At 44.1% G+C, this 26988-nt stretch overlaps 1 protein-coding gene across 8 annotated transcripts in view; it reads left to right on the forward strand.

Annotated features, from left to right (window-relative positions):
- The first annotated feature begins 7254 nt into the window (after nucleotides 1–7254).
- The window catches only part of C2H8orf48 (chromosome 2 C8orf48 homolog), a 56646-nt gene continuing 36912 nt past the window's right edge, over nucleotides 7255–26988 (forward strand). For 3 of the 8 annotated variants that reach the window (XR_013221273.1, XR_013221274.1, XM_077285074.1), the window contains exons 1-2: nucleotides 7269–7504; nucleotides 15136–15539. Coding sequence is in view for 3 of the 8 variants with exons in the window: in XM_077285074.1 (XP_077141189.1) it covers nucleotides 15143–15539 (397 nt within the window). In the remaining 5 variants the exon portion in view is untranslated. Of the gene's footprint in view, nucleotides 7505–15135; nucleotides 15540–26988 lie in introns of all 8 variants that reach the window. The other 5 variants (XR_013221271.1, XR_013221272.1, XR_013221270.1 and 2 more) reach the window with 3 other exon arrangements.

Genomic DNA, 26988 nt, shown 5'->3' on the forward strand with positions numbered 1-26988 from the left:
TCATTGTCCTGCTGGAAGACCCATGACCTCTGAGGGACACCCAGCTTTCTCAGACTGGGCCCTACATTATGCTGTAAAATTTGTTGGTAGTCTTCAGACTTCATAATGCCATGCATACGGTCAAGCAGTCCAGTGCCAGAGGCAGCAAAGCAAACCCAAAACATCAGGGAACCTCCGCCATGTTTGACTGTAGGGACCGTGTTCTTTTCTTTGAATGCCTCTTTTTTTTTTCTCCTGTAAACTCTATGTTGATGCCTTTGCCCAAAAAGCTCGACTTTTGTCCCATCTGACCAGAGAACATTCTTCCAAAACGTTTTAGGCTTTTTCAGGTAAGTTTTGGCAAACTCCAGCCAGGCTTTTTTATGTCTCGGGGTAAGAAGTGGGGTCTTCCTGGGTCTCCTACCATACAGTCCCTTGTCATTCAGACGCCGACGGATAGTACGGGTTGACACTGTTGTACCCTCGGACTGCAGGGCAGCTTGAACTTGTTTGGATGTTAGTCGAGGTTCTTTATCCAACATCCGCACAATCTTGCGTTGAAATCTCTTGTTAATTTTTCTTTTCCGTCCACATCTAGGGAGGTTAGCCACAGTGCCATGGGCTTTAAACTTCTTGATGACACTGCGCACGGTAGACACAGGAACATTCAGGTCTTTGGAGATGGACTTGTAGCCTTGAGATTTCTCATGCTTCCTCACAATTTGGTTTCTCAAGTCCTCAGACAGTTCTTTGGTCTTCTTTCTTTTCTCCATGCTCAATGTGGTACACACAAGGACACAGGACAGAGGTTGAGTCAACTTTAATCCATGTCAACTGGCTGCAAGTGTGATTTAGTTATTGCCAACACCTGTTAGGTGCCACAGGTAAGTTACAGGTGCTGTTAATTACACAAATTAGAGAAGAAGCGTCACATGATTTTTCAAACAGCGCCAATACTTTTGTCCACCCCCTTTTTTATGTTTGGTGTGGAATTATATCCAATTTGGCTTTAGGACAATTCTTTTTGTGTTTTTTCATTTAAGACAAATTAAATAAAGATAATTATACCAAAGAATTTGTGTTTGCAATCATTTTCAGGAAGAAACTGAGTATTATCTGAAAGAATTGCAGGGGTGTGAATACTTTTGGCCATGACAGTAATGCTTCTTATTAGGGAGTTGTGGGCGAATGAATAAAGCCTGTGCAACGGAAGTCCATACATGCCTCCTATTAGGAAGTGGTGGGTGAATGAAAGAAGCCTGTACAATGGAAGTCCATACCTGCCTCCTATGAGGAAGTGGTGGATGAACGAATGAAGCCTGGGCAATGAAAGTCCACACCTGCCTCCTATTTGGAAGTGGTGGACGAATGAATGAAGCCTGTGCAATGGAAGTCCATAATTGCCTCCTATGAGGACTGGATGAACGAACAAATCATGGGCAATGAAAGTCCATACCTGCCTCCTATGAGGAAGTGGTGGATGAATGAATGAAACCGGGGCAATGAAATCCATACCTACCTCCTATGAGAAAGTGGTGCATGAACGAACGAAGCCTGGGCAATGAAAGTCCACACCTGCCTCCTATTTGGAAGTGGTGGACGAATGAGTGAAGGCTGTGCAATGGAAGTCCATAACTGCCTCCTATGAGGACTGGATGAACGAACAAATCATGGGCAATGAAAGTCCATACCTGCCTCCTATTTGGAAGTGGTGGACAAATGAAAGAAGCCTGGGCAACGAAAATCCATAATGGCCTCCAATTAGGAAGTGGTGGATGAACAAAGCCTGGGCAACGAAAATTCATACCTGGCTACTATTAGGACGTGACGGATGAAAGAACGAAGACTATGTGTGAGCAGGCTGGAAGATGCAGTGACAGACAGGAGGCAGATCAAGGGTTAACAGGTTTTAATAAAACAGGGAGTTACTCCACGCAGGGAGATAGAAAAAACATGAGGTAAAATGCAGGCAGAATAGGGAATACAGGAGTTTGGTTACAGGAAAATCAACGCAGGAATAACAAAGAAAATCGTTCTCAAAGAAGTCAGTTATCCATCGGGCGCCTTCCTGACAGAAACGGTCCTGGAATAGATAATGGCGACAACAGCCGTTGGCACGACGTGGATCTGGTGTGGTACTGAAGAAGGCGATGATATGTTCCCGGCTGGCAACGTCTTTGAAACGTTCCGTGGAGTCCTCAGTAAGGAGACTCCGGTGGCCGACAATGTATAGGCCACAAAAAGTTGAAGAAAGAGCAGCATCCGTTTCCAGGTGAAAAAATAGTACAAAATCTTTATTCTGCCATCACATGATACGTTTCGGCCAAAAAATGGCCTTTGTCAAGTCATACTTGACAAAGGCCATTTTTTGGCTGAAAAGTTGTATCATGTGATGGCAGAATAAAGATTTTGTACTATTTTTTTCACCTGGAAACGGATGCTGCTCTTTCTTCAACTTTTTGTGAGTATTGGTCCAGTTGGATCCATGGACTTTGGAGCGTGCACTGTGATTATCTGAGTGCTGTTGGTTGAATGCCTTTTAAATGTATAGGCCACAGTCCTGTCAAAATTAAGTGAAGCTCGATGAATATGCACCGGGGATTCAAGAAGCGGTACCCGGTCCACGTCTCAGTTTCTGTCAGGCGGCACATGCGCAGCACTGACGTTATAGAGCGAATGGCACCTCGATGTCTGGGAGCCAACCTGCACACGGCGGGCTTCTTGTCAGAGTCTCTGTGGTAGGTTTCTCTCACGGCCGGGCGCGCATCTCCGCAGCTAACGGTACCCTGAAGCAGAAGCTCTCACTCTCCTCAGCCGTGCACTGCGCCTTTCTGCCAACTGTCTGTTCCCGCGCTCTGCGCTGCCCCTAGTAACGCTTAGCCACGCTCCCTGTCAGCCCGTGCAAGGATTGGTCCGGTTGCCTAAACTTTCCCCCGGACAACAAAGGAGACATCCCCGACAGTTCCGGACCCAACACAAGAAAGGCACCCCCAGCCCGGTTTCTCTTCTTATATATTCAACGGAAGTCCATAACTGCCTTCTGTCAGGAAATGACAAACAAAGCCTATTTAACAGAAGTCCATGACTGCCTCCTATTAGGAAGTGGTGAATGAGTGAAGTCTGTGCATCAAAAGTCCAGAACTGTCTCTTATTAAGAATTGGTTGTACTAAAGAAAGAAGCCTGGGCAATGGAAATCCATAACTGCCTCCTATGAGGAAGTGGTGGATGAATGAACAAAGCCTTGGCAACAGAAGTCCATAACCACCTCTATTAGAAAGTGGTGGATGAATGAACAAAGCCTGGGCAATGAAAGACCATAACTACCTCCTATTAGGAAGTGGTGAACGAACGAAGCCTGGGCAATGGCAGTACATCACTGCCTGTATTTTGCATTTCTAAATATTTATTAAAGGCTGTGCCTCTGAAATGCTCCCTGGTACTTCTCTGATACGTTTTCATTATTTCTAGTTACTTTCTTCTATGGTATTTATGTCTTTCAGGCTATTCTAGTATTTATTGGAACAGAATTACTAGTTGATCATTATATATTTTTTTCACCATGTGCTTTCATTGATGTCCATGGATCTATCATCAGTTATGACCGGTATTGGTAGTAGGGGGTCTTTTTTGTCTTTATATTAGGAGGCTTTCGTTGATGGGACTACTACCTCATTAGCTTCCTCCTCCATTATATCCATATTTTTTATATTGTGGAATTAATTTAATAAACATATTATCATATTCATTGTCTTCCTTCCTCTATTTTTGTGTGCTTTTGGGCAGGTCCATTATTTATATTATGTGACCATTTGATTTTTGGTTCAGTTCTGATTTAGTGAGGGGATGTATAATATTAGGTACTGGAGGTGTTTTGTAGGTTTTAAATTGCTGTCTCGTTCGCCTGTCACAATCAGCAATGTAGCATTATAGCATCCAAACTAGATATTGTGAATTGAAATTCCCTGGGGTTAGGTAGTGCGGCACAACAGTGTGTGGCATTTACATGGTTAAAGCAATTTCAACCGGCAATAACCTGTATATATCGGAGACCCATATGGTTAGAGATTGCATTTGTTAAGTCGAGCATGAATAGGTCAGGCGTATCACTTAGTGTATTCGACTCATTCCAGGGGAGTGAGCCTACTAGTACATAAGTCCTAACCCCTTCCGCATTAGTTCTTCCATAGACCGGGCCAGCAGATTTGTCTGTATTATTTGCAGAGTCCAGAGCCCCATTCTGAGGATCCCTGGGGGTCCCAGTGGACATTAACTTATCCCTTGCCCTATAAATATGGAATAACCTTCAATTCTGCGAATGCTCTGTAAAAGTGACTCTCCCTCCTGGGACTGTACAGCCTCACGTGCAGTTATTCTACCAGGTCCCTTCTGTTTGCCTCCTATGCTCAGTCACGGGGTCTGTTCCTCTTGCTTCTAATATGGCCACCATAGTGCCATGGGGAACATAGTGGTAAGTCTAAACCACACCTGTCCCACCTTTCCTACCCCACAGTATGGAAGGACAGAAGGTATGACTTAGGGAGCACGGAGGAGGCAAAAAGAGGCCACCATGTAGGCTGAGGCTACATGAGAAATGTGTAGTCAGTCACTATTCGGTCTGAGGGTGGAGGGTAACTACTGATATGACAAGTCACAAATGTTCCCAAAGGCTGAGACTATATGATAAGTGTTGTGTGACAGCAATTCTCACACAAGTTGTGAGGCCAAAAACCTTTCTTCCCACATCTGCGACTTGTCTGTGATTTTGGTGTGAAAAAAATGAGCTAAATCTCAGACAAGTCTCAGCCACATGACACTTATATTGAAGTCTATGGCAAGTGAATCGTGCGACCAGCGACAACAAAGCAAACGTGTCACAGCTGTGGTAGGTCATATTTGGCCGCCATAGGAGATCATTGGGTGCGACATGTTGAAAGGTAGATTCTTGTGTTAGATTTTCTATTCACTGGTCACAAGTCGCATGCAACCTCAATGCAAGCTGCATGTGAATGTGACTTCAATGCGGGTTGGCTGTGCTATACTTTTACAGAAAAACTGCAGCTGTAAAATAATAAAAATCCAACAGCGAGTGACACCAATGTTTTTGGTTGTGCAGCTTGTCAGATAATTGCTATAGTGTGACACAATACAGCCCCAGACTAAAGTGTGTGTTAGACATAACTGTGTGCCAACACTACAATTCTACCAGATTATAGAGGAAAAAACACAAAAATTCAGCTTGGTGCACATAAACGTATGTTCACTTTGGCCATAAAGCATACAAAACTTTGGCTTTTTACTTCTTTAGTTAAAGCAGGGTTTATGTTCATTTTGCTTCTTGTAGGTTTTGTATAGATAATAGAGGAGGTCACTATCAGCAAAGGTGCTAAGATCGGCCACTGTCAGGACTGGTGCTAAGATCGGTCACTATCAGCACAGGTGCTAGGACAGGTCACTATCAGGACTGGTGCTAGGACAGGTCACTATCAGGACTGGTGCTAGGACAGATCACTATCAGGACTGGTGGAGGACCGGTCACTATCAGGACTGGTGCTAGGACAGATCACTATCAGGACTGGTGAAGGACTGGTCACTATCAGCACTGGTGGAGGACTGGTCACTATCAGGATTGGTGATAGGACAGGTCACTATCAGGACTGGTGATAGGACAGGTCACTATCAAGACTGGTGCTAGGACTGGTCACTATCAGGACTGATGCTAGGACAGGTCACTGTCAGGACTGGCACTAGGACAGGTCACTATCAGGACTGGTGGAGGACAGGTCACTATCAGGACTGGTGGAGGACAGGTCACTATCAGGACTGGTGCTAGGACAGGTCACTATCAGGACTGGTGGAGGACAGGTCACTATCAGGACAGGTGGAGGACAGGTCACTATCAGGACTGGTGGAGGACAGGTCACTATCAGGACTGGTGGAGGACAGGTCACTATCAGGACTGGTGCTAGGACAGGTCACTATCAGGACTGGTGGAGGACAGGTCATTTCAGGACTGGTGGAGGACAGGTCACTATCAGGACTGGTGGAGGACAGGTCACTATCAGGACTGGTGGAGGACAGGTCACTATCAGGACTGGTGGAAGACAGGTCACTATCAGGACTGGTGGTGGACAGGTCACGATCAGGACTGGTGCTAGGACAGGTCACTATCAGGACTGGTGCTAGGACAGGTCACTATCAGGACCGGTGGAGGACAGGTCACTGTCAGGACTGGTGTTAGGACAGGTCACTATCAGGACTGGTGGAGGACAGGTCACTATCAGGACTGGTGCTAGGACAGGTCAACAGGTCACTGTCAGGACTGGTGTTAGGACAGGTCACTATCAGGACTGGTGGAGGACCGGTCACTATCAGGACTGGTGCTAGGACAGGTCAATATCAGCATTGGTGCTAGGACAGGTCACTATCAGCACTGGTGCTAGGACAGATCACTATCAGGATTGGTGCTAGGACCAATCACTATCAGGACTGGTGATAGGACAGGTTACTATCAGGACTGGTGCTAGGACTGGTCACTATCAGGACTGGTGCTAGGACAAGTCACTATCAGGACTGGTGCTAGGACAGGTCACTATCAGGACTGGTGCTAGGACAGGTCACTATCAGGACTGGTGGAGGACAGGTCACTATCAGGAGTGGTGCCAAGACAGATCACTATCAGGACTGGTGGAGGACCGGTCACTATCAGGATTGGTGATAGGACAGGTCACTATCAGGACTGGTGCTAGGACTGGTCACTATCAGGACTGGTGCTAGGACAGGGCACTATCAGGACTGGTGGAGGACAGGTCGCTATCAGGACTGGTGGAGGACAGGTCACAATCAGGACTGGTGGAGGACAGGTCACGATCAGGACTGGTGGAGGACAGGTCACGATCAGGACTAGTGGAGGACAGGTCACAATCAGGACTGGTGGAGGACAGGTCACGATCAGGACTGGTGGAGGACAGGTCACGATCAGGACTGGTGGAGGACAGGTCACGATCAGGACTGGTGGAGGACAGGTCACGATCAGGACTGGTGGAGGACAGGTCACTATAAGGGCTGGTGCTAGCACAGGTCACTATCAGGAGTGGTGCCTCACACTCACACATCACCATCTCTCCTCTGTCAGTACTTCACAGTCCCTGAGACAACCAGCTAATAATGAGCGCACACGGAGATGTAGCACCGTGCTGCTGCCTGTGTACGGCCTCCGCTGCTCGCCATCGCCATCTGCCTGTAGGTCATTTTATATCTAGGAACTAATATCACGGGCGGATCTTGTGCCCGGGCTCTGATTCCTGTTGCACACACTGTTACCAGGGAGACGGTGGTGCCGGAGCTGTGCTGCAGCGCCTCTCTCAGCTGTGTGTAAGTTGTGCTGCTCTTTGTGTGGTGCAGCCTGTGCCCCGGTGCTGGTGCCGCTATATATCACCTGTAGCTGAGGTGCTGACACAAGGAGGTGCGCTGTCATGGCGTCAGCTGTAGGCAGTGACCTGTAAGTGCAGGTTACTATGGATACAGGTATTGCACTGTCTGTACTTGCTCTGGCCTTTATATGTCCCTCCATTGTAGTGTGTGTCCTATTACTACACTGTGCAGTGTCTGTATGGGGGGGGTATCATGGCATCACTAGTATGTGGCACCTGGAGAGGAGCCCTCATGTCTCTGCCTCTGTGCACACACTTCCTGGGCAGCTGCTGTGATTGGTGGCAGCTTCCATACAACATAGGGTTCTGGTTACTGGGGGCCGCAGATGAGACCCCCTCCATCCTGCTGTGCATGAACTTAATTTAACCCTTCTTGCCCTGGCTACATTTCTCTAATCTGACGTTGTATGTAGCGGCCGCTTCTATATATCAGTGATGCGGAGATTCCTTTTTCATTGACCCTTATGTTGGTGGTCAGTTTAAGTTGACACTGGTAATGTCTGTAAAGCGCTGTGAAATTAATGGTTCTTTATAAGTGAGTAAAATAAATTTTAGTTTATTTAAGAAGTTATCTGAAAGTTGACAAATATAGAAAAAATTCCAATATTCAAAACTTTGAATTTTTATGATCTTAAACAGTCACAAAATAAATAACACAAAATAATTAACGCATAACATTGTATGTCGGCTTAACATCAGCATCACTTTTGAAAACGGTAGCGTAAATTTACAGCAGAAAGCATGCGCCAAATTAAATAAAGTTGTGCATTCTTATTAATGCACATGTCCAGTGATTACTTCACACTTGAAACTTAGTCTAAGGCTAGGTTCACATTGCGTTAGGGCAATCCGTTTAGCGCTAGCGGATTGCGCTAACGCAATGTATTTTTAGGGATCGCGTTTGGGGGTCGCGTTAACGTCCCCGCTCTCGCAGATCCCCGATCTGCGAGAGCGGGGAACGGACCTCGGGCGCGCCGCGGACGCTGCAAGCAGCATCCGAGGCGCGTCACAGAAGAACGGCACATCACTAGCGCGAGCCGAAAAAGGCACGCGCTAGTGATGCGCTGCTGGCGAAATTAACATTGCTGTCAATGGGTGCGCTAACGGACCTGTTGCACGGCGTTAATTGCGACATTTTCGCCGTGCAACGCTGTCCGTTAGCGATCACCCATTAACGCAATGTGAACCTAGCCTAAGGCTATGTGCACACGCTGCGGATCCGCAGCAGTTTTCCATGTGTTGTACAGTACCATGTAAACCTATGGAAAACCAAATCCGCAGTGCACATGCTGCAGAAAATACTGCACGGAAACGCAGCGGTTTATTTTCTGCAGCATATCAATTCTTTGTGCGGATTCCACAGGGTTTTACACCTGCTCCTCAATAGGAATCCGCAGGTGGAATCCGCGGTTAATCCGCAGTGTGTTTTACCTGCTGATTTTACAAAAACTGAGTGGAAAAATCCGCACATGAATCCGCAACGTGTGCACATAGCCTAAGTCTCCTTACCCAAGCATGTCACTTTCCACCTGGAGAAAGGTTACGTCTTACATTTCATTAGGCACAGGCAGCTTCCACTGGTTAGAAAAGTCCTGTTAGCCTTGCAGAGTAATGTTCTTTTATATTTCTTCCGTTTTAATTTCCACTGTACATCGTCTGCCATCAGATTTACTAATATTAAGTGTGGGGTCACAGGACTAGTACATGGCATCAAAAGCACGCAGACAACCCTTTAAGTACTGGAGGGATCCTCACTATAGATGTCAAGATTCTGGCCAAGATGTTGGCGATGAGGTTGACGAGTGTAATCTCCGGCCTGGTGCACCCAGACCAATCTGGCTTTATGCCTGATAGATCCACGGCGGTCAACCTACGGAGGCTATTTATGAATCTGCAGCTTAGGTCTGATAACTGTGGCCAGAGAGTTGTTGCATCTTTAGACGCCCATAAGGCGTTCGACAGTGTGGAATGGGGATATTTCTGGCAGGTGTTGCAATATATGGGGTTTGGCTCACGGTTTGTGTCCTGATTCGGCTGCTGTATTCGCAGCCGATGGCCAGAGTCCGGGTGAATGGGGAGTTATCACGGACTATACAATTAGCTAGAGGGACAAGGCAGGGATGTCCGCTCTCTCCTCTTTTGTTTGCTCTGGCCGTGGAGCCATTGGCTGCTAAACTTCGACAGTCTGACGAGGTGTCTGGGTTTAAATATCGGATGATTGAAGAGAGGGTGGCGTTGTATGCGGACGATATTCTACTGTTTCTAGCTGACCCGGTTGCTTCCTTGGGGGGGGGCTATTGGGATTATTGAAAGGTTTGGCTCACTGTCAGGACTGACGATAAACTGGAGTAAGTCTATTTTGTTTAAAGTGGACGACGTAGGGGAGGAGGGGAGTGAGCTGCTGGAGGATGGGCGACTGAAGGTGGTAAGTCAATTTAAATATCTTGGGATATGGGTATCTATGCCGGTTACGGATTACATACATAGGAATCTGACTCCGATCTTAGGTGTTCTTAAGGCAAAAGTGGATGCTTGGGTTAAGCTGCATTTATCTGTGGTGGGCAGGGTGAATCTTATCAAAATGATTTTGATGCCGAAGATTCTGTATGTTCTTCATAATGCGCCAGTTTGGATACCGCGCGGGAAATTTTGGCAGATTAACTCCCTGTTCAGGAATTTGGTATGGGGGAGACAACATCCACATATCAGACTGGAGACACTTCAGCGACCCAAGGAAGATGGGGGCTTGGCATTGCCTAACCCTGAAGTATATTTTCTTGCAGCCCAGAGTCAGCACTTAAAGGGCTGGGCGCATGAAGGGTCGTCCGGTGCGGTACAGCAATTAATGGAAAAGGTGACAAAAAGAAGGCCAGCAGTACAATGTCTGGAGGATGGCTCCCTGGGGGCTTTGGGGAAATTGTATCCGACTATGTTATTGATATGTAAGCTGTGGGGTAGACTAAAACATACGTGGGATTACGGGTCTGACCAGATTCTCCCTGCTATGGCATAATAATAATTTAAAGGAGTTTGTGGCAATGGGGGTACTACCAGAATGGCAGGCCAAGGGGATTCAATATGTCTATCAGATAATTGAACAGGGAGAGTTGAAATCCTTTTCCCAATTGCAGGTGGAATTTGATCTTGGGCCTGCGGGGGAATATCAGTATTTGCGGATGAGACATGCATTTGGAGCTCAGAATAGGGATGGAGGCATCAAAATTCAAAGGGATATAGTGTTAGGGTACTGTCACACAGTACCATTTTGATCGCTACGACGGCACGATCCGTGACGTCGCAGCGATCGTATGATTATCGCTCCAGCGTCGTAGACTGCTGTCACACGTTGCAATCACGGCGCTGGAGCGATGCCGAAGTCCCCGGTAACCAGGGTAAACATCGGGTAACTAAGCGCAGGGCCGCGCTTAGTAACCCGATGTTTACCGTGGTTACCAGCGTAAAAGTAAAAAAAAACAAACAGTACATACTTACATTCTGGTGTCTGTCCCCGGCGTTCTGCTTCTCTCCACTGTGTAAGCGCCATAGCCGGCAAGCACAGCGGTGACGTCAGACGTCACCGCTGTGCTCGCTTTCCGGCTGGCAGACGCTCACACAGTGGAGAGAAGCTGAGACGCCGGGGACAGACACCGGAATGTGAGTATGTACTGTTTGTTTTTTTTTTACTTTTACGCTGGTAACCACGGTAAACATCGGGTTACTAAGCGCGGCCCTGCGCTTAGTTACCCGATGTTTACCCTGGTTACAAGCGAACACATCGCTGGATCGCTGTCACACACAACGATCCAGCGATGTCAGCGGGTGATCAAGCGACGAAAGAAAGTTCCACACGATCTGCTACGACGTACGATTCTCAGCAGGATCCCTGATCGCTGCTGCGTGTCAGACACTGCGATATCGTAACGATATCGCTAGAACGTCACGAATCGTACCGTCGTAGCGATCAAAATGGTACTGTGTGACAGTACCCTTAGAGTATGTGTGTGGTGAAGGGACTACTGGGGGGTTATTTCCACTCTTTATAAAGACTTGCTGCACACTTTCCTGTTAAAGTTTCCAATACTGGCGAGAGCTAAGTGGGAGAGGGATCTGGGCCCAATGGAGAATGAAACTTGGGAGTCGGTGCTGGAGTGGGTTCCACGGCTGTCTCTGAGTGAACTGTATAGGCTGTCACAGCTTTATGTAATACACAGAGTTTACAAATCTCCGAAGGTGTTATATAATGCAGGCTTGCGTGATGATTCTGAGTGCCCGAGGTGTAAATCTACAGATGCAGATATATTTCATATGATGTGGACGTGTCCGAGACTGGCTGCTTTTTGGTTGGTAGTTTTGAGTCGTGTGGAAGGAGCATACAGATGCACGGTGCCAAGGGACCCGATGGTGTGCTTGTTGGGGTGCGTGGATGAGATTGGAGTGGATAACAACCTGAAGACAGCTATTGCCAGATTGCTGTATATGGCCCGGAGGGTAATAGCGTGAAATTGGATTAAGGACGAGCCGCCTTCAAGAAGAGAATTCCTCCAATATGTGAAGCAGGGCCTGAGACTGGAAAAGGGGTTTTATCAGAAAAGAGGGAAAATTGAAATGTTCGATAAGCTGTGGTCTCCGTAGGTTTGTTATAGAGACCGGGTGAATCAAGACCCTGAATTGGTGAAAACATAACACGTGGCCTATGGTCCTAACTGAGGGGATAGTCATCCTATAGATTTGAGTGTGGAGCTATTAAACAAGGTGGGCTGTCTTATTGGGGTGGCGGGATAAGTTGGGATTGCGGGGTTCGTTTGGGGGGGGAAACTTTGTACTGAAAACAAGAATGTAACATGTCAATTGTAATGTTACTCTTAATAAAAATGTATTTGAGTTAAAAAAAAAAAAAAGTACTGGAGGAATCAGCTCATGTAATTACCGACTTACTTGGTTTCATTGACAGTTTTGAGCATTTATTTCAAGTGAAGGTTTTTGATAAAATTATTGTCAAACATAGAAGATATTTCTGCCCATTTTGGAATTAAAAGAATATTTTCAGTCTTTAATCCACCTTAATTAAAAGGACATTTCGGGAACAATCCAATCCATTATTATAGCATAATCCTATTCAGTTCAGACAATACTTAGTTCCTATTCATGGCTATTATTACCGTTACACCACATTTAGCAGGAGTTTATTTCTTTTTTACCGAGGATTTATAAGAGCCAAATACAGGATGTGCACTAGGTTTTATTCATTATCCAAAACTCTCAGTGGATTTTGGCTTTTATATCTAAAGTAAATAAAACAACAAAAATAATCCATTGGAACATGGTGGAATAGTTTAATTGAGCGTTTAGTTCATAGGCAGTCAGGGAATTACCGTATAAAACTTTTAAAGAGGGTTTTTAATTTTAGCGCTAAGAACAAAAAGCAATGTTTTTTTATGCATGTTATTTTGTAAATTTTTTAATATGTAAACTCAAGTGTGGCCGAACATTTAAAATATAACTTTTACATAATATTGATTAAACACACAGGGGTCATTCCATGGTAACGTACGTTTACATTCACAAGCCAAAAACTAGCTACAGACTGTTCTTTGAAGGCAGGCACAAAAAGGAGTGAATGTATATTGTACATTAAACTATTCTTAATAGATTTCAGCACAGTTTGATTTTTCAACAATAAAATTAAATACAAAATACAGTGTTTTTACTTGGTAACTTAGGCTACTTTCACACTAGCGTTAACTGCATTCCGTCACAATGCGTCGTTTTGCCAAAAAAACGCATCCTGCAAAAGTGTTTGCAGGATGCGTTTTTTCACCATTGATTAACATTCAAGCGACGCATTGTGACGGATTGCCACACGTCGCACCCGTCGTGCGACGGATGCGTCGTGCAGTGGCGGACCGTCGGGAGCAAAAAACGTTGCTTGCAACGTTTTTTGCTCTGTCGTAAATGTCTTTTCTGACCGCGCATGCACGGCCGGAACTCCGCCCCCACCTCCCCGCACCTCACAATGGGGCAGCGGATGCGCTGGAAAAATGCATCCGCTGCCCCCGTTGTGCGGCGGAGACAACGCTAGCGTCGGGAACGTCGGCCCGACGCTAGTGTGAAAGTAGCCTTACGTTACAGAAAAAGGAAAGGCAATTATCCTTCATGAGTCTGCCAAATTTTCTGTTCTGGTAAACAGGGGAGAAGCACTATTTGTATTGTATTAAAACACCATAGTCCCAGCAACTTTAAAAAATGTATTTTAACCTGCCAAGTTAAAAGCAACAGTTTTTATTACGAGAAATATACGTTACCGCACAGTATAGTAACTTTCATTACTAAGCTGTCACCATCCATTGGATTAAACTTACTGTAAGGTAAGTTACCATCATCTTTGTAACGTAAGTTACAATATTGTGTTGTAACGTAAGCTACCATGGAATGACCCACAGATGGTCACTGTAAACACAGAAGCACAAAGATATGCTCTCATGAATGAACATGTAGTATTATGCTCCCAAATTAAGTATATACAAAAGTTACCAAATACAGTATTAGCCCCTGTGGTTGGTTTATCCATTCAGTGGAGAAGTGTCACATAGGGCCGTCACCTATGGTGGCGAATAAATAAGCAATGTAAAGTAGGTCCAATATCAGAGGTGACACAACAGCGTGGTCATCAAACAATAAAGAAGGTGTCACTACTTGAACAACGTATTATAACCCATGCTTGGCCCCAATATAATAAAAAATCTCATACTCCCCTCCCGTGCTGTTCCCATGGTGTCGGCACTCGCTCTGTCCGATGCTATTGTGCTGTTGATGAGACACGTGAGCCCGGTACCCAGTCGGCGCTGGCGTACCGCCTTCTCTCGAATTGAACATAAAGAGGAAGTCAGGGATCAGCTTCAGTCTGGACTTCCTCTTCATGTTCAATTTGTCCGAAGCGGAAACAGTGACGCCAGCGCCGATTGGGTGCCGTGCACCTAGTGTCATGCAACCGCACGAGTGTCCCGGGAGAGCAATTGCCGACACCGCGGGAACGGCGCTGGCACAGAAGGTGAGTGTAGAATTTTTTATTTTATTGGGGCCAAGAGTGGGGTATGAGAAGGGGTGGTCCTGGTACTGGACAACCCCTTTAAGATCAAGTCTTACTGTTCTGAAAATGTGCAGTAACAATGCATTAGGGTTCAATAGGCCAAGTGGTCCATAGTGTTCCCTATAGACCTTGGCTCCGTTTCCCCGTCTTTGTGAAAATACTCCTGAATCTGAAAGATTACCCTATTAAAAAGCAACCTACCGTAACTTGCCCCTATAAAAGTAAGTGCATCCCCAATGTTTTATGAACACGTTATTTTATTATTTTTTTAATTTTTGCAATAGAGAACCCTTTGAGAAAACACATAAAACCTCTTGTAACTAGATCATGTTGCATTTGTGACAAACCGCCAGGGAAGGTCTTACAACTAATAGTGTCCCAATGCTATAGAAGATGTACTGTGGTTGCTAAATACAAAGACTTAGTGGCAGGCACTTTTCCGCTACTGCTTACATTGGGACAACACTGTAGTATCATAATGATACTGTGCCGAATAGTTATAGCATCATCTGATAGTGTGGACGTAGTGTATTCTTTATTATTATATTTTTAATATAGTCATTCTTCCATAGATTGGATAAGATTCCATTTTTTTTGTTCCCAGTATCTATTTTAACCTAGTATGATTTATTGTACAGGGCTGTGATGGCGTTATCCCCAGTCAGTGAAGAAAGCCCAAATTATGAGCAAGTCCTGCACAGGAGTGACTCTTTGAGCGCTGCATCACAATATTCTGAAGATACATTTGAATCTATCTCTGACAAATCCAATGAGAGATTTATAAGTGACGCCTTTGACTCCGTTATTGATGAACATTCTGAAAAGTATCGCAGTGATTCCTTTGAAGACTCTGTAAGTGAATCCAGTCATCAGAAGAGAAGTGATTCCTTCAGTCCCAATATTAATGACTCTAGTAGGAACTATGAAAGCGAATCTTTTGAATCTTTCTCCTCTGAGTTGGACACTCATCATACTTATTCTTCTGATAAATCGTATCTAGAGTCTGCTTCAGTGGAAGATGACCGCATGGAGGATGATCGAGGTATTTAATATGGTTTCAAAATATTTCCAAATATTCTATTTCGGTTATACACAATTTTTAGTAAATTGGATTGAAGTCTCTTTCTTGGAACAGTCCCTCAAACTGGATCACAAAAGGGTAATGGCTTAACAAACCATGCCCTAATGTTGTTGTTTTGGTCAGTCCAAGGCAATTGTGGAGATGGGCCTTAAATGTCTTGATTTTCGGATAATGTTGGTGTGTATAAATTATCTTATGTGTATTTACTTAAAGGGAGTCTGTCACCAGGATTTTGCTACCCCATCTGAAAGCAGCATAATGGAGGGGAAGAGACCCTGATGCTAGCCTATGTGTCACTAACATTACTGGATGTTGCAGTATTTATTAAAACTTTTTGCTGCTACAGATCTAGCAGTTCTCTGAATGCTGAGCCCTGTACAACTCCTCCCATACCACTGGCTTTGTGTACACAGTGCATAGGCAGAAAGCTGTCAATCAGTGGTGAGGCGGGGTTATGAATTTGGAGAACTAAATGACTGCAAGTTTACTAGTCCTACAGTGATCTGCCGGTAAAAGTTCAGCAAGCAGCCCAGTAAGTGATATATCACTGGAATCGGGGTCTCTGTCACTTTATTATGCGTCTCTTATTAGGTGGCAAAAACTTGGTGACAAATTTCCTTTAACAACACTCTGCATCTATCTTCTCTAAATGCAGATTCTGAAAGGCTACTCAGATGCTATGGTCAATAGTAACCACAGCCTTAAAAGGGTCTCCCTGGAATTAAATAGTGGGTGTCAGTGAGACTAATAAAAGCCTCTTTGTCCGTTGTGTTATTGCAGATAATATAATCACCCTTTTTGGCTATTAAAAAGTTTTATTGTGTCAGAAAAAAGAACGTGTACCCATAATTGGTATTGTGGCGTCCCTAACATTCTGAATTATAAAATTATCATATTTAACTCACATAGTGAACACTTAAAAACATAAATAAAATATAAAACAATGCCACTGACATTTTTTTTGTGGACATTTTGCCTCTCCCTCCCACCAGAAACAAAGCGAGAAACTGCTATCAAAAAGTCATATATAGACCCAGATGACGCCGCAGAAAACAGGCCATCACTCAGCTCTGGTGTCAAGAAAATAAGCCATCAGGATAGGGTGATACACTCAGAAAGGCTATTACTTCACAAAAATATGTATATACTTTATTATGTACTGAGCTTAGTAAAGATAAAACTGAGGCAAAATCCACAAAATAGTAGAAATCCTTTTTTTTCCGCAATCCTCCCACAAAAAGATTTTTTTTTTTAATTTACCCTAAATGGCGACATTAAAAATACAGCTCATGCTACAAAATGAAAAGAAAAAAAAAAACATATCATACAGCTGCATTGATGGAAATAAGAAAAAGTTCTGGCTCTTGGAATGCGGAAATGTAATAATGAAAAATGTTGGACAGGTTAAGGGGTTAACGATGGACTTCTGTCTCTGTCAGCTTTGGAAATATCCTTTTGACATACAGGTGTCATCTGTGAACTTGTGTGAATGTTTCCCCATCTCTGAGATCAAGGGATTAACTAATTAACTAGGGTAATAGCAGAACCCATGATGGTTCCCCCTGCCCTGTGCAGAATGAGCTGAAAGCGACGTGTCTCCGTTTTATCGCCTTCTCATTGTTGAATTCTAAAATAGATTTTCTGTCCACCCACAATACTTTAAGATTTCTATAAACTGCAGTTTGTTTGGTTTTTATTTTTTTTACCCAGCTAGGCTTCTAACAAGCTGTTAGGAAGTGTTAAACAATGCAGTCATGAGATAAATATATATACAGGCTTGGACTGGCCCACAGGAGAACAGGAGAATACGCGTTGGGGTATCTGAGCTGTGGCTGTCGGCATCCGATGGGTAGGACATGCTTGTCTGTGTAAATATGCACTGTTTGCACTTTATCTTTAGCCACTGAGCTTCATCTTTATTGTTGACCGGCATTGTACGGTTTCTAGCCCATCTGTATAGGTTTATCCCTGAGGTCACTCCTCCCTTTTATACACACACATGTGAGGTTATTGGGAGTGTCCTCATTTTATGGATTGCCTGCCACGCCAGTTTTTGCATTATCTGCTTATTAGACCTGTCCAGTACTTTTGGTATATATTTTTTTTATTTTTTGTTATTTTTGTACACTTGTGTGCCTTGTTTATGTTATACTATTAATAAAGAGAGTTATGTATTTTTTATAGCACTCCTCTAGGCATTTGTTATTACATTTCCATCTTTATCAGACATTATTGGGAATGTAAACCTCTAGGTTTTTTCCATATGTCTTCTATGTTTTATCTAAGTGGTAAAAAAAATTCCAAACTTTGCTAAAAAAAAAAATTGCGCAATTTTCCAATACCCATAGCGTCTCCATTTTTCATGATCTGGGGTCGGGTCAGGGCTTATTTTTTGCGTGCCAAGCTGACGTTTTTAATGATACCATTCTGGTGCAGAATCAGTAGAACCATCTTCAAGCACTATTTCTGGTTTTCACTGCACCCATTATATGGTCTGTTGGTCCCAATGAAATCGGACCCCATCATTGATGCATAATGTGTATGGGTACCTTTTGGTGCCTGCATGAAGAAGGTGTCAGGAGACCCTCAGTCTTAGGCTACTTTCACACTAGCGTCGTGCACTGCACGTCGCTATGCGACGTTGCAGCGCATCGACGCTAGCAGTGAAAGCGCCGCACAACGGGGCAGCGGATGCAGTTTTACATCGCATCCGCTGCCCCATTGTGAGGTGCGGGGGGGCGGAGTTCCGGCCGCGCATGCGCGGTCGGAAAAGACGCTCCCGACGCACAAAAAAACGTTACATGTAACTTTTTTTGTGCCGACGGTCCGCCAAAGCACGACGCATCCGTCTCATGACGGATGCAACGTGTGGCAATCCGTCGCAATGCGTCGCTAATGCAAGTCAATGGAGAAAAAACGCATCCTGCAAGCACTTTTGCAGGATGCGTTTTTTCTCCAAAACTACGCATTGCGACGGAGGCCAAACGACTCTAGTGTGAAAGTAGCCTTACCTTTTCTGAGATCTCGTATTTCCATCAGTGAGAACAGATGGCACTGAGACTCATTATAGGAAGGACATTTTTCTTGGAACGTCCTTGAGATATCTTAATTGTAAGACTTCAGTTAACTTCTTTTGCCTGGAGATACGCTTTTAAGACAGCAATAATGTATGCAAGGCATTTATCATAAAGCTTGCATTGCTATAAACAAAGTCTCTTATCTCTTTTGTTATTGCAGTAAAAGGTCAGTATTCCACACTCAGCAGAAAAAGACCGCTACGCTATCAAAGTCATCATTTATGACTATCAGATCATTTTCCTGCATGGTCTCTCCTCACAATTGGATTTACTCTATAATCTATTTTTGAAAAACAAACAAACAATTGTTTTCTTTATTCTCTAGAAAGATCAGCCTATGGTGCCCTGAGAGATAACGGGAAGGTCCGTAATGACTGCAACAACCGATAGTGAAAAAGAGGATCCTCCAACAACTGAACTTAAAATAGATAATTCTATTGAAAAAAACATAAAAAAAAAATCTTAAACCAGAGATGCCGAATACCCAGATGGAGAACGAAATAACACTGAAGCCGACTGTGTCAGAAATACAGTTTTGAAATGATAAAGAAATAAGTGTGGGGCATAAATATACTCCTAAGGGTATGTCCCCACGATCAGGAATCGGCAGCACTTTCAATGCAGTACATGTCCGCTGCGTCCAAAGCGCTGTCGTTTATTGTACACAGGTGATTCCGCATGTGTTCACTGAACTGTGAGGAATCATTGTGCCCAATACATTGTATGGGTGACTTTTATCTTGCGGAGATGCGAGTCTTCCCAAGATAAATTGACATGCTGCGGTCTGGAAAGATGCGCCGCATGTTCGTCTCCACAGGTGAGCCGCGGGCGTCTCTGGATGCATAGTGGGCATGGGATAGTGTGGACACAAGTGGACGCCTAATGCTGAAATATTACAGATTTTGTATCCAATAAGATGAGTGCCAACTGGTGAACATGACCACTAGGTAGAGTGAAACTATAATATCAAGTCAGATATGCATGTTCTCTTGAATAAAATAAGTATTATTCATTAAGCATAACCCACTGTAAAGGTACCTTCACACTCAGCAACTTTACAACGAGAACGACAACGATCCGTGACGTTGCAGCGTCCTGGATAGCGATCTCGTTGTGTTTGACACGCAGCAGCGATCTGGATCCCGCTGTGATATCGCTGGTCGGAGCTAGAAGTCCAGAACTTTATTTCGTCGCTGATGACCGGCTGTCATCGCTGGATCGGCGTGTGTGACGCCGATCAAGCGATGTGTTCACTTTTAACCAGGGTAAATATCGGGTTACTAAGCGCAGGGCCGCGCTTAGTAACCCGATATTTACCCTGGTTACCATTGTAAAAGTTAAAAAAAAAAAACACTACATACTCACATTCTGATGTCTGTCACGTCCCCCGGCGTCCACAGGGTTGACTGTGTCAGCGCCGGCCGTAAAGCAGAGCACAGCGGTGACGTCACCGCTGTGCTCTGCTTTACAGCCGGCGCTGACACATTCAGTGCAGGGAAGCTCTCGGCAGCACCGTGTGCATTACCAGCGCTCCTGCCGAAAGCAGTTTTAACCCTGTGGATGCCGGGGGACGTGACAGACATCAGAATGTGAGTATGTAGTGTTGTTTTTTTTTTTTTTTTTTTACTTTTACAATGGTAACCAGGGTAAATATCGGGTTACTAAGCGCGGCCCTGCACTTAGTAACCCGATGTTTACCCTGGTTACCCGGGTGCTGCAGGGGGACTTCGGCATCGTTGAAGACAGTTTCAACGATGCCGAAGTCGTTCCCCTGATCGTTGGTCGCTGGAGAGAGCTGTCTGTGTGACAGCTCCCCAGCGACCACACAATGACTTACCAACGATCACGGCCAGGTCGTATCGCTGGTCGTGATCGTTGGTAAGTCGTTTAGTGTAACGGTACCTTAAGAGGGAAAATGACCAAACTAGAGTTAGTTATACATGCAGGGAAATTCCAAAAGCAAAAGATGACAGATAAGCATCAAAACCTCCAATAACCACGTAGGAGATTACCTAGACAAAAATGCAAAAGGATACATAATAAATAAAGACACAGATCTGGAAGATACATGTGTGAACTGTGAATGAAATATTTGTCCTCTTGATAAAGAAAGCTATGCTCTTATAAGGCAAATGATGAAGACGCAAAAGATGCATACCCTGAATAGAAGGAAATAATGGGTACAAATAATCTGATGGAGATGTATGAAAATGCATGCCCCACTATAACAAAAAATGGAGGATGCAAATGAATATTAACATCAAAAGAATTAAAGAAATGAATCACCAGTAAAAGGCAAACCACCTCATGGAAGGATCACAATAAGGCCGGCGTCACACTTGGCGTAAGACAATACGCCACGTATTATACGTCCGTACTACGGCCGTAATACGGAGAAATGTTCCCAAAGTAGTGATCCGTAGTCAGGGTGTGTCAGCGTATTTTGCGCATGGCATCCTCCGTATGTAATCCGTATGGCATCCGTACTGCGAGATTTTCGCGCAGGCTTGCAAAACCGACATCTAATGGATTTATGTGCTCAAATGTTCATTAAAACATATATACAGTATATATATATATATATATATATATATATATATATGTCATTGAGACACATATATATATATATATTCTGTATTTAGATTTCATTCAGTGCGATATCTGTGAACAGCCGGTAATTCAATTGCCGGCTTTTCATTTCTCCTGCACAAACCCGACAGGATATGAGACATGGTTTACATACAGTAAACCATCTCATATCCCCTTTTTTTTTGCATATTCCACACTACTAATGTTAGTAGTGTGTATGTGCAAAATTTCAGCGCTGTAGCTGCTGAAATAAAGGGTTAAATGGAGGAAAAAATTGGCGTGGGCTCACGCGCAATTTTCTCCGCCAGAATGGTAAAGCCAGTGACTGAGGGCAGATATTAATAGCCTAGAGAGGGTCCATGGTTATTGGCCCCCCCGTGGCTAAAAACATCTGCCCCCAGCCACCCCAGAACAGGCACATCTGGGAGATGCGCCTATTCTGGCGCTTGGCCACTCTCTTCCCACTCCCTGTAGCGGTGGGATATGGGGTAATGAAGGGTTAATGCCACCTTGCTATTGTAAGGTGACATTAAGCCAGATTAATAATGGAGAGGCGTCAATTATGTCACCTATCCATTATTAATCCAATTGTTGGAAAGGGTTAAAAAACACACACACACATGATTTAAAAGGATTTTAATGAAATAAACACAGCGGTTGTTGTAATAATTTATTGCTCTCTCAATCCATTTCCAGGCCCTCGCTTGGCAAAATAATTAACGCACAAGATACATACCTTCTGATGTCAGATCACGTCCCACGAAGTAATCCATCTGAAGGGGTTAACTAATATTACAGGCACGAGCTGCGATAAACCACTCGCTCGTGCCTGTAATCCCCGGGTGCTGAAAGGAAAGCAGAGTGATCTATACTTACATTCAGTCGCGGTGATGCGCCCCTGCTGGATGTTCTCATGAACTGCAGCCTGGGAACTTTTTCCCACGCTCCAGGTCATATGAGGACATCCACCAGGGGGCGCATCACCGCGACTGAAGGAAATGTAGGTCAATGACCTACATTTCATTCATTCGCCGGGGGATTACAGACACAAGCACCGCTGCATTTAGCAGGGCTCCTGCCTGTAATATTAGTTAACCCCTTCAGATGGATTACATCGTGGGACGTGATAGGACATCAGAGAGGGTATGTATATTGTGCGTTTATTATTTTGCCAAGCGAGGGTTTGCAAATGGATTGCGAGAACAATAAATTATTACAACAACCGCTGTGTTTATTTCATTAAAATCCTTTTTAATCATGTGTGTGTGTTTTTTAACCCTTTCAAACAATTGGATTAATAATGGATAGGTGTCATAATTGACGCCTCTCCATTATTAATCTGGCTTAATGTCACCTTCCAATAGCAAGGTGGCATTAACCCTTCATTACCCCATATCCCACCGCTACACGGGAGTGGGAAGAGAGTGGCCAAGTGCCAGAATAGGCGCATCTTCCAGATGTGCCTTTTCTGGGGTGGCTGGGGGCAGATGTTTTTAGCCACGGGGGGGGCCAATAACCATGGACCCTCTCCTGGCTATTAATATCTGCCCTCAGTCACTGGCTTTACCACTCTGCCGGAGAAAATTGCGCGGGAGCCCACGCCAATTTTTTCCGCCATTTAACCCTTTATTTTAGCAGCTACAGTGCACAAATTTTGCACATACACACTACTAACATTAGTAGTGTGGAATATGCAAAAAAAATGGGGATATGAGATGGTTTACTGTATGTAAACCATGTCTCATATCATGTCGGGTTTGTGAAGGAGAAGTTATTTTATTTAAATATCTTAAAATGTAAATACCCCAGTGAAAAAAACCAGGACCAATCTAGGAGTCAAAAAATGATCCTAAAAAATGTGCACCTGTCCTAGTGCTATCCCTGCACTAGACTGCTCTCCCTACCTGACAGTGGAGGTTGGCACCCTGATAGAATGTTTTGGCGCCCCCACTCAACGGTGGCTGTCCACTGCTAGCCCCTATTCTCTTCCTGGACGGCTACAGGTGGGAAAACAATGAGCTTTAAAGAGAGATGAAAATAAAGCGCACGAGAAAAAACACACAAAAATAAAAATAGGTGCACATAGAAAAACCCCAAATACTATCCAATTCAGGAATAATTGATACCAAACAATCAATAGCAAGGGGAATAGTAATATATCAATATCCAAAAAAATGGTTCACAAAAGGATAATAATCTTTAAACCAGAACTAGGACCACATTAGTATCTTGTGGCCACACATGTATTTTTACCCAATGACATGCTCAGTAGTTTCTTTATAGTCAATGACCTCTTTTTGCACCCAGGCATACAGTGAAAGGTCACAGAGTAAGCAGTCAGAGAAGCATAGGCCAGTGATACATAGTCTGGTAATGCATACGAAGCTATTGTGAGTAGCTAGCAGAGGAAAATGTCCCCAATTGAGTGATACTTAGCTTCCCAGCTTCACAGCAATCGTCATAGTCGCCTCGACGCGTTTCCCCGAACTACGGTTCATCAGGAGGCAGTTCAAAATAGGAACCATTAATACAAAGATGCAGGTGCCATGATATGTAGCAGACCTGAGGGTCCAGCAAGACGCGCTGTATCTCCATCTATCCCGCTTTGACAGCGCTATACGCAGGCGCCAGTTTGCTGGTTTTGCGCGTGCGCACTGTATGTACTTACATTCTTTTCCAGAAGCGCTATGCGCATGCGCGAGTCTGCCGGTCTAGCGCGTGCGCACTTTGGGATATTAAGATGGCGCCGTCCTTCGGCGCTTTGCTAGCGTGGACACGAGGAGGTCACCTGATTTTTATTGGGGGTAAGCGATGTATTCTTTGACTAAATGATCTGTCTTGCCTGTGGGGGAGGGACCCACAGACGTCTGTAGACATTACTGCATTAACTAAGTCCACATGTCTGACTGATTCATTATGACACTCAGTGCTTTTCCGGTGAGAGGGGGTGGATACCATATTGGTTGGGGCTTGTTGGCCAGTAATAGTGATTCCATTGGTATAAAGACACCTCCCCTTTCCCTGGACCCTCAGGTCTGCTACATATCATGGCACCTGCATCTTTGTATTAATGGTTCCTATTTTGAACTGCCTCCTGATGAACCGTAGTTCGGGGAAACGCGTCGAGGCGACTATGACGATTGCTGTGAAGCTGGGAAGCTAAGTATCACTCAATTGGGGACATTTTCCTCTGCTAGCTACTCACAATAGCTTCGTATGCATTACCAGACTATGTATCACTGGCCTATGCTTCTCTGACTGCTTACTCTGTGACCTTTCACTGTATGCCTGGGTGCAAAAAGAGGTCATTGACTATAAAGAAACTACTGAGCATGTCATTGAGTAAAAATACATGTGTGGCCACAAGATACTAATGTGGTCCTAGTTCTGGTTTAAAGATTATTATCCTTTTGTGAACCATTTTTTTGGATATTGATATATTACTATTCCCCTTGCTATTGATTGTTTGGTATCAATTATTCCTGAATTGGATAGTATTTGGGGTTTTTCTATGTGCACCTATTTTTATTTTTGTGTGTTTTTTCTCGTGCGCTTTATTTTCATCTCTCTTTAAAGCTCATTGTTTTCCCACCTGTAGCCGTCCAGGAAGAGAATAGGGGCTAGCAGTGGACAGCCACCGTTGAGTGGGGGCGCCAAAACATTCTATCAGGGTGCCAACCTCCACTGTCAGGTAGGGAGAGCAGTCTAGTGCAGGGATAGCACTAGGACAGGTGCACATTTTTTAGGATCATTTTTTGACTCCTAGATTGGTCCTGTTTTTTTTCACTGGGGTATTTACATTTTAAGATATTTAAATAAAATAACTTTTTAAGGGTTTACATGTTTACACAGTATAATATTATTCCCTAATTCTTAGAATTTATTTTCATATTGTGAAGGAGAAGGAAAAAGCCGGCAATTGAATTACCGACTTTTCACTAACACCGCTGCGTATTTCTCGCAAGTCACACTGCAGGTCCGTGTGGAATCCGTATTTTTCTCGCCCCCATAGACTTTCATTGGCGTATTATTTGCGCAATACGCTGACAAACGCAGCATGCTGCGATTTTGTACGGCCGTAGAAAGCCGTATAATACTGAACCGTAATATACGGCTAATAGGAGCAGCCCCATTGAGAATAATTGTGCCGTATGTAATTCGAGTTTTACGGACGTAGTTTCTGCGCTCTTACGTCCGTAAAACTCGCCAGTGTGACGCCGGCCTTAGAATGAGACCTGCAGCCAGCATGCTGGTCAGGGGGGAGGAGAGCCTTAGGTTCCCATACGGACCTCTGGTGGTTTTACATGGTCATTTTTTTGCTTTTTTTAATTGTTTTTATAACATGTCTTGGTTTTGTGTGTTTTTTTTTTTTGCATAAATAAAATGTGTTATTTATTTGATCTAAAGCATTTGTTTGGTTATTTGTAAAGTGTCATCATGATCGTTATACACACTGCTTTTTCTCTTCCCTAATTGTTGTTCAGTTTGTGTGTGGTCAGTGATCCCCATGTATATTCTGTAGTGCCCTCAAACTTCTATTTTTCCGATAATAATAACCTGACCCACAGTACCAGTGAGATGGAAATGGAGTATTAAATCATAACAGGATATAGGATATGCTTGACCGTGAGTGCTAAACATTACCTAAAGGACACGGTTCAGGACAGCGTCATACCTTGACGTACGTTTCAATTTGTCTTCCTCAGAAGGGGGTTTATGGGGAATAAGGCAGAACAGAAGCTATATATAGTGTGGACATTTAACACCCAACTGAGAACAAAATGGCTGTAGGTGTTTGCCACATGCGCAGCATGCACTAGAATGTTGTATATGGTATATACCTATATAGAGATGGGTTTTTAAAAATTTTTTTTTCAATAAAATGATTTATTTTAAGTTAGGTTCTTGGAGGATCCTCTTTTTCACTATAGGTTGTTTCCCTAGAAAGATGTCTCCATGAATTTGTGTGAGATGAATGTAGTATCAAACAAAAGCTATGATCTGACTTATTCAGAGCTGACTTGTTTTATCAATCCCCAGTAACTAGAAGCCCAAAAATGCATTCCTAAATAAATTCCCCCTTACTATTGAAACTATATGGGAAACCGATGTGGGAATGATACCGAGAGATCAGTGGGGCTGCATATTAGGCCTATCACCTCTTCTTTCCCTTTCTGAGGCTCAGAGGTTGTCGCAATTATATTTGATTAACAGAAAATGTAGAACTCCAAAATTTCTATATTGGATTGGCGCAAAGCAAAATACCCAGGTGCCCGAAATATGCTTTATCTAATGCCCATAATGCCCACCTCATGCGTATGATGTGGGGAATGCAATAATATTAGATTGTTCGCGAATGATGTTCTAGAATATAATTACCGTAACAGTATTTATGGTATATTAACCCCTTCCCGACCTGTGACACAGCGTATGCGTCATGAAAGTCGGTGCCAATCCGACCTGTGACGCATATGCTGTGTCACAGAATGATCGCGTCCCTGCAGATCAGGTGAAAGGGTTAACTCCTATTTTACCCGATCTGCAGGGAGAGGGGGAGTTGTACTTCAGCCCAGGGGGGGTGGCTTTGCCCCCACGTGGCTACGATCGCTCTGATTGGCTGTTGAAAGTGCAACAGCCAATCAGAGCAATTTGCAATATTTCACCTATGAAAATGGTGAAATATTGCAATCCAGCCATGGCCGATGCTGCAATAGCATCTGCCATGGCCGGAAATCATGTTCTGC

This window comes from Ranitomeya variabilis, chromosome 2, assembly GCF_051348905.1.
Source record: "Ranitomeya variabilis isolate aRanVar5 chromosome 2, aRanVar5.hap1, whole genome shotgun sequence".
NCBI lineage: Eukaryota > Metazoa > Chordata > Amphibia > Anura > Dendrobatidae > Ranitomeya > Ranitomeya variabilis.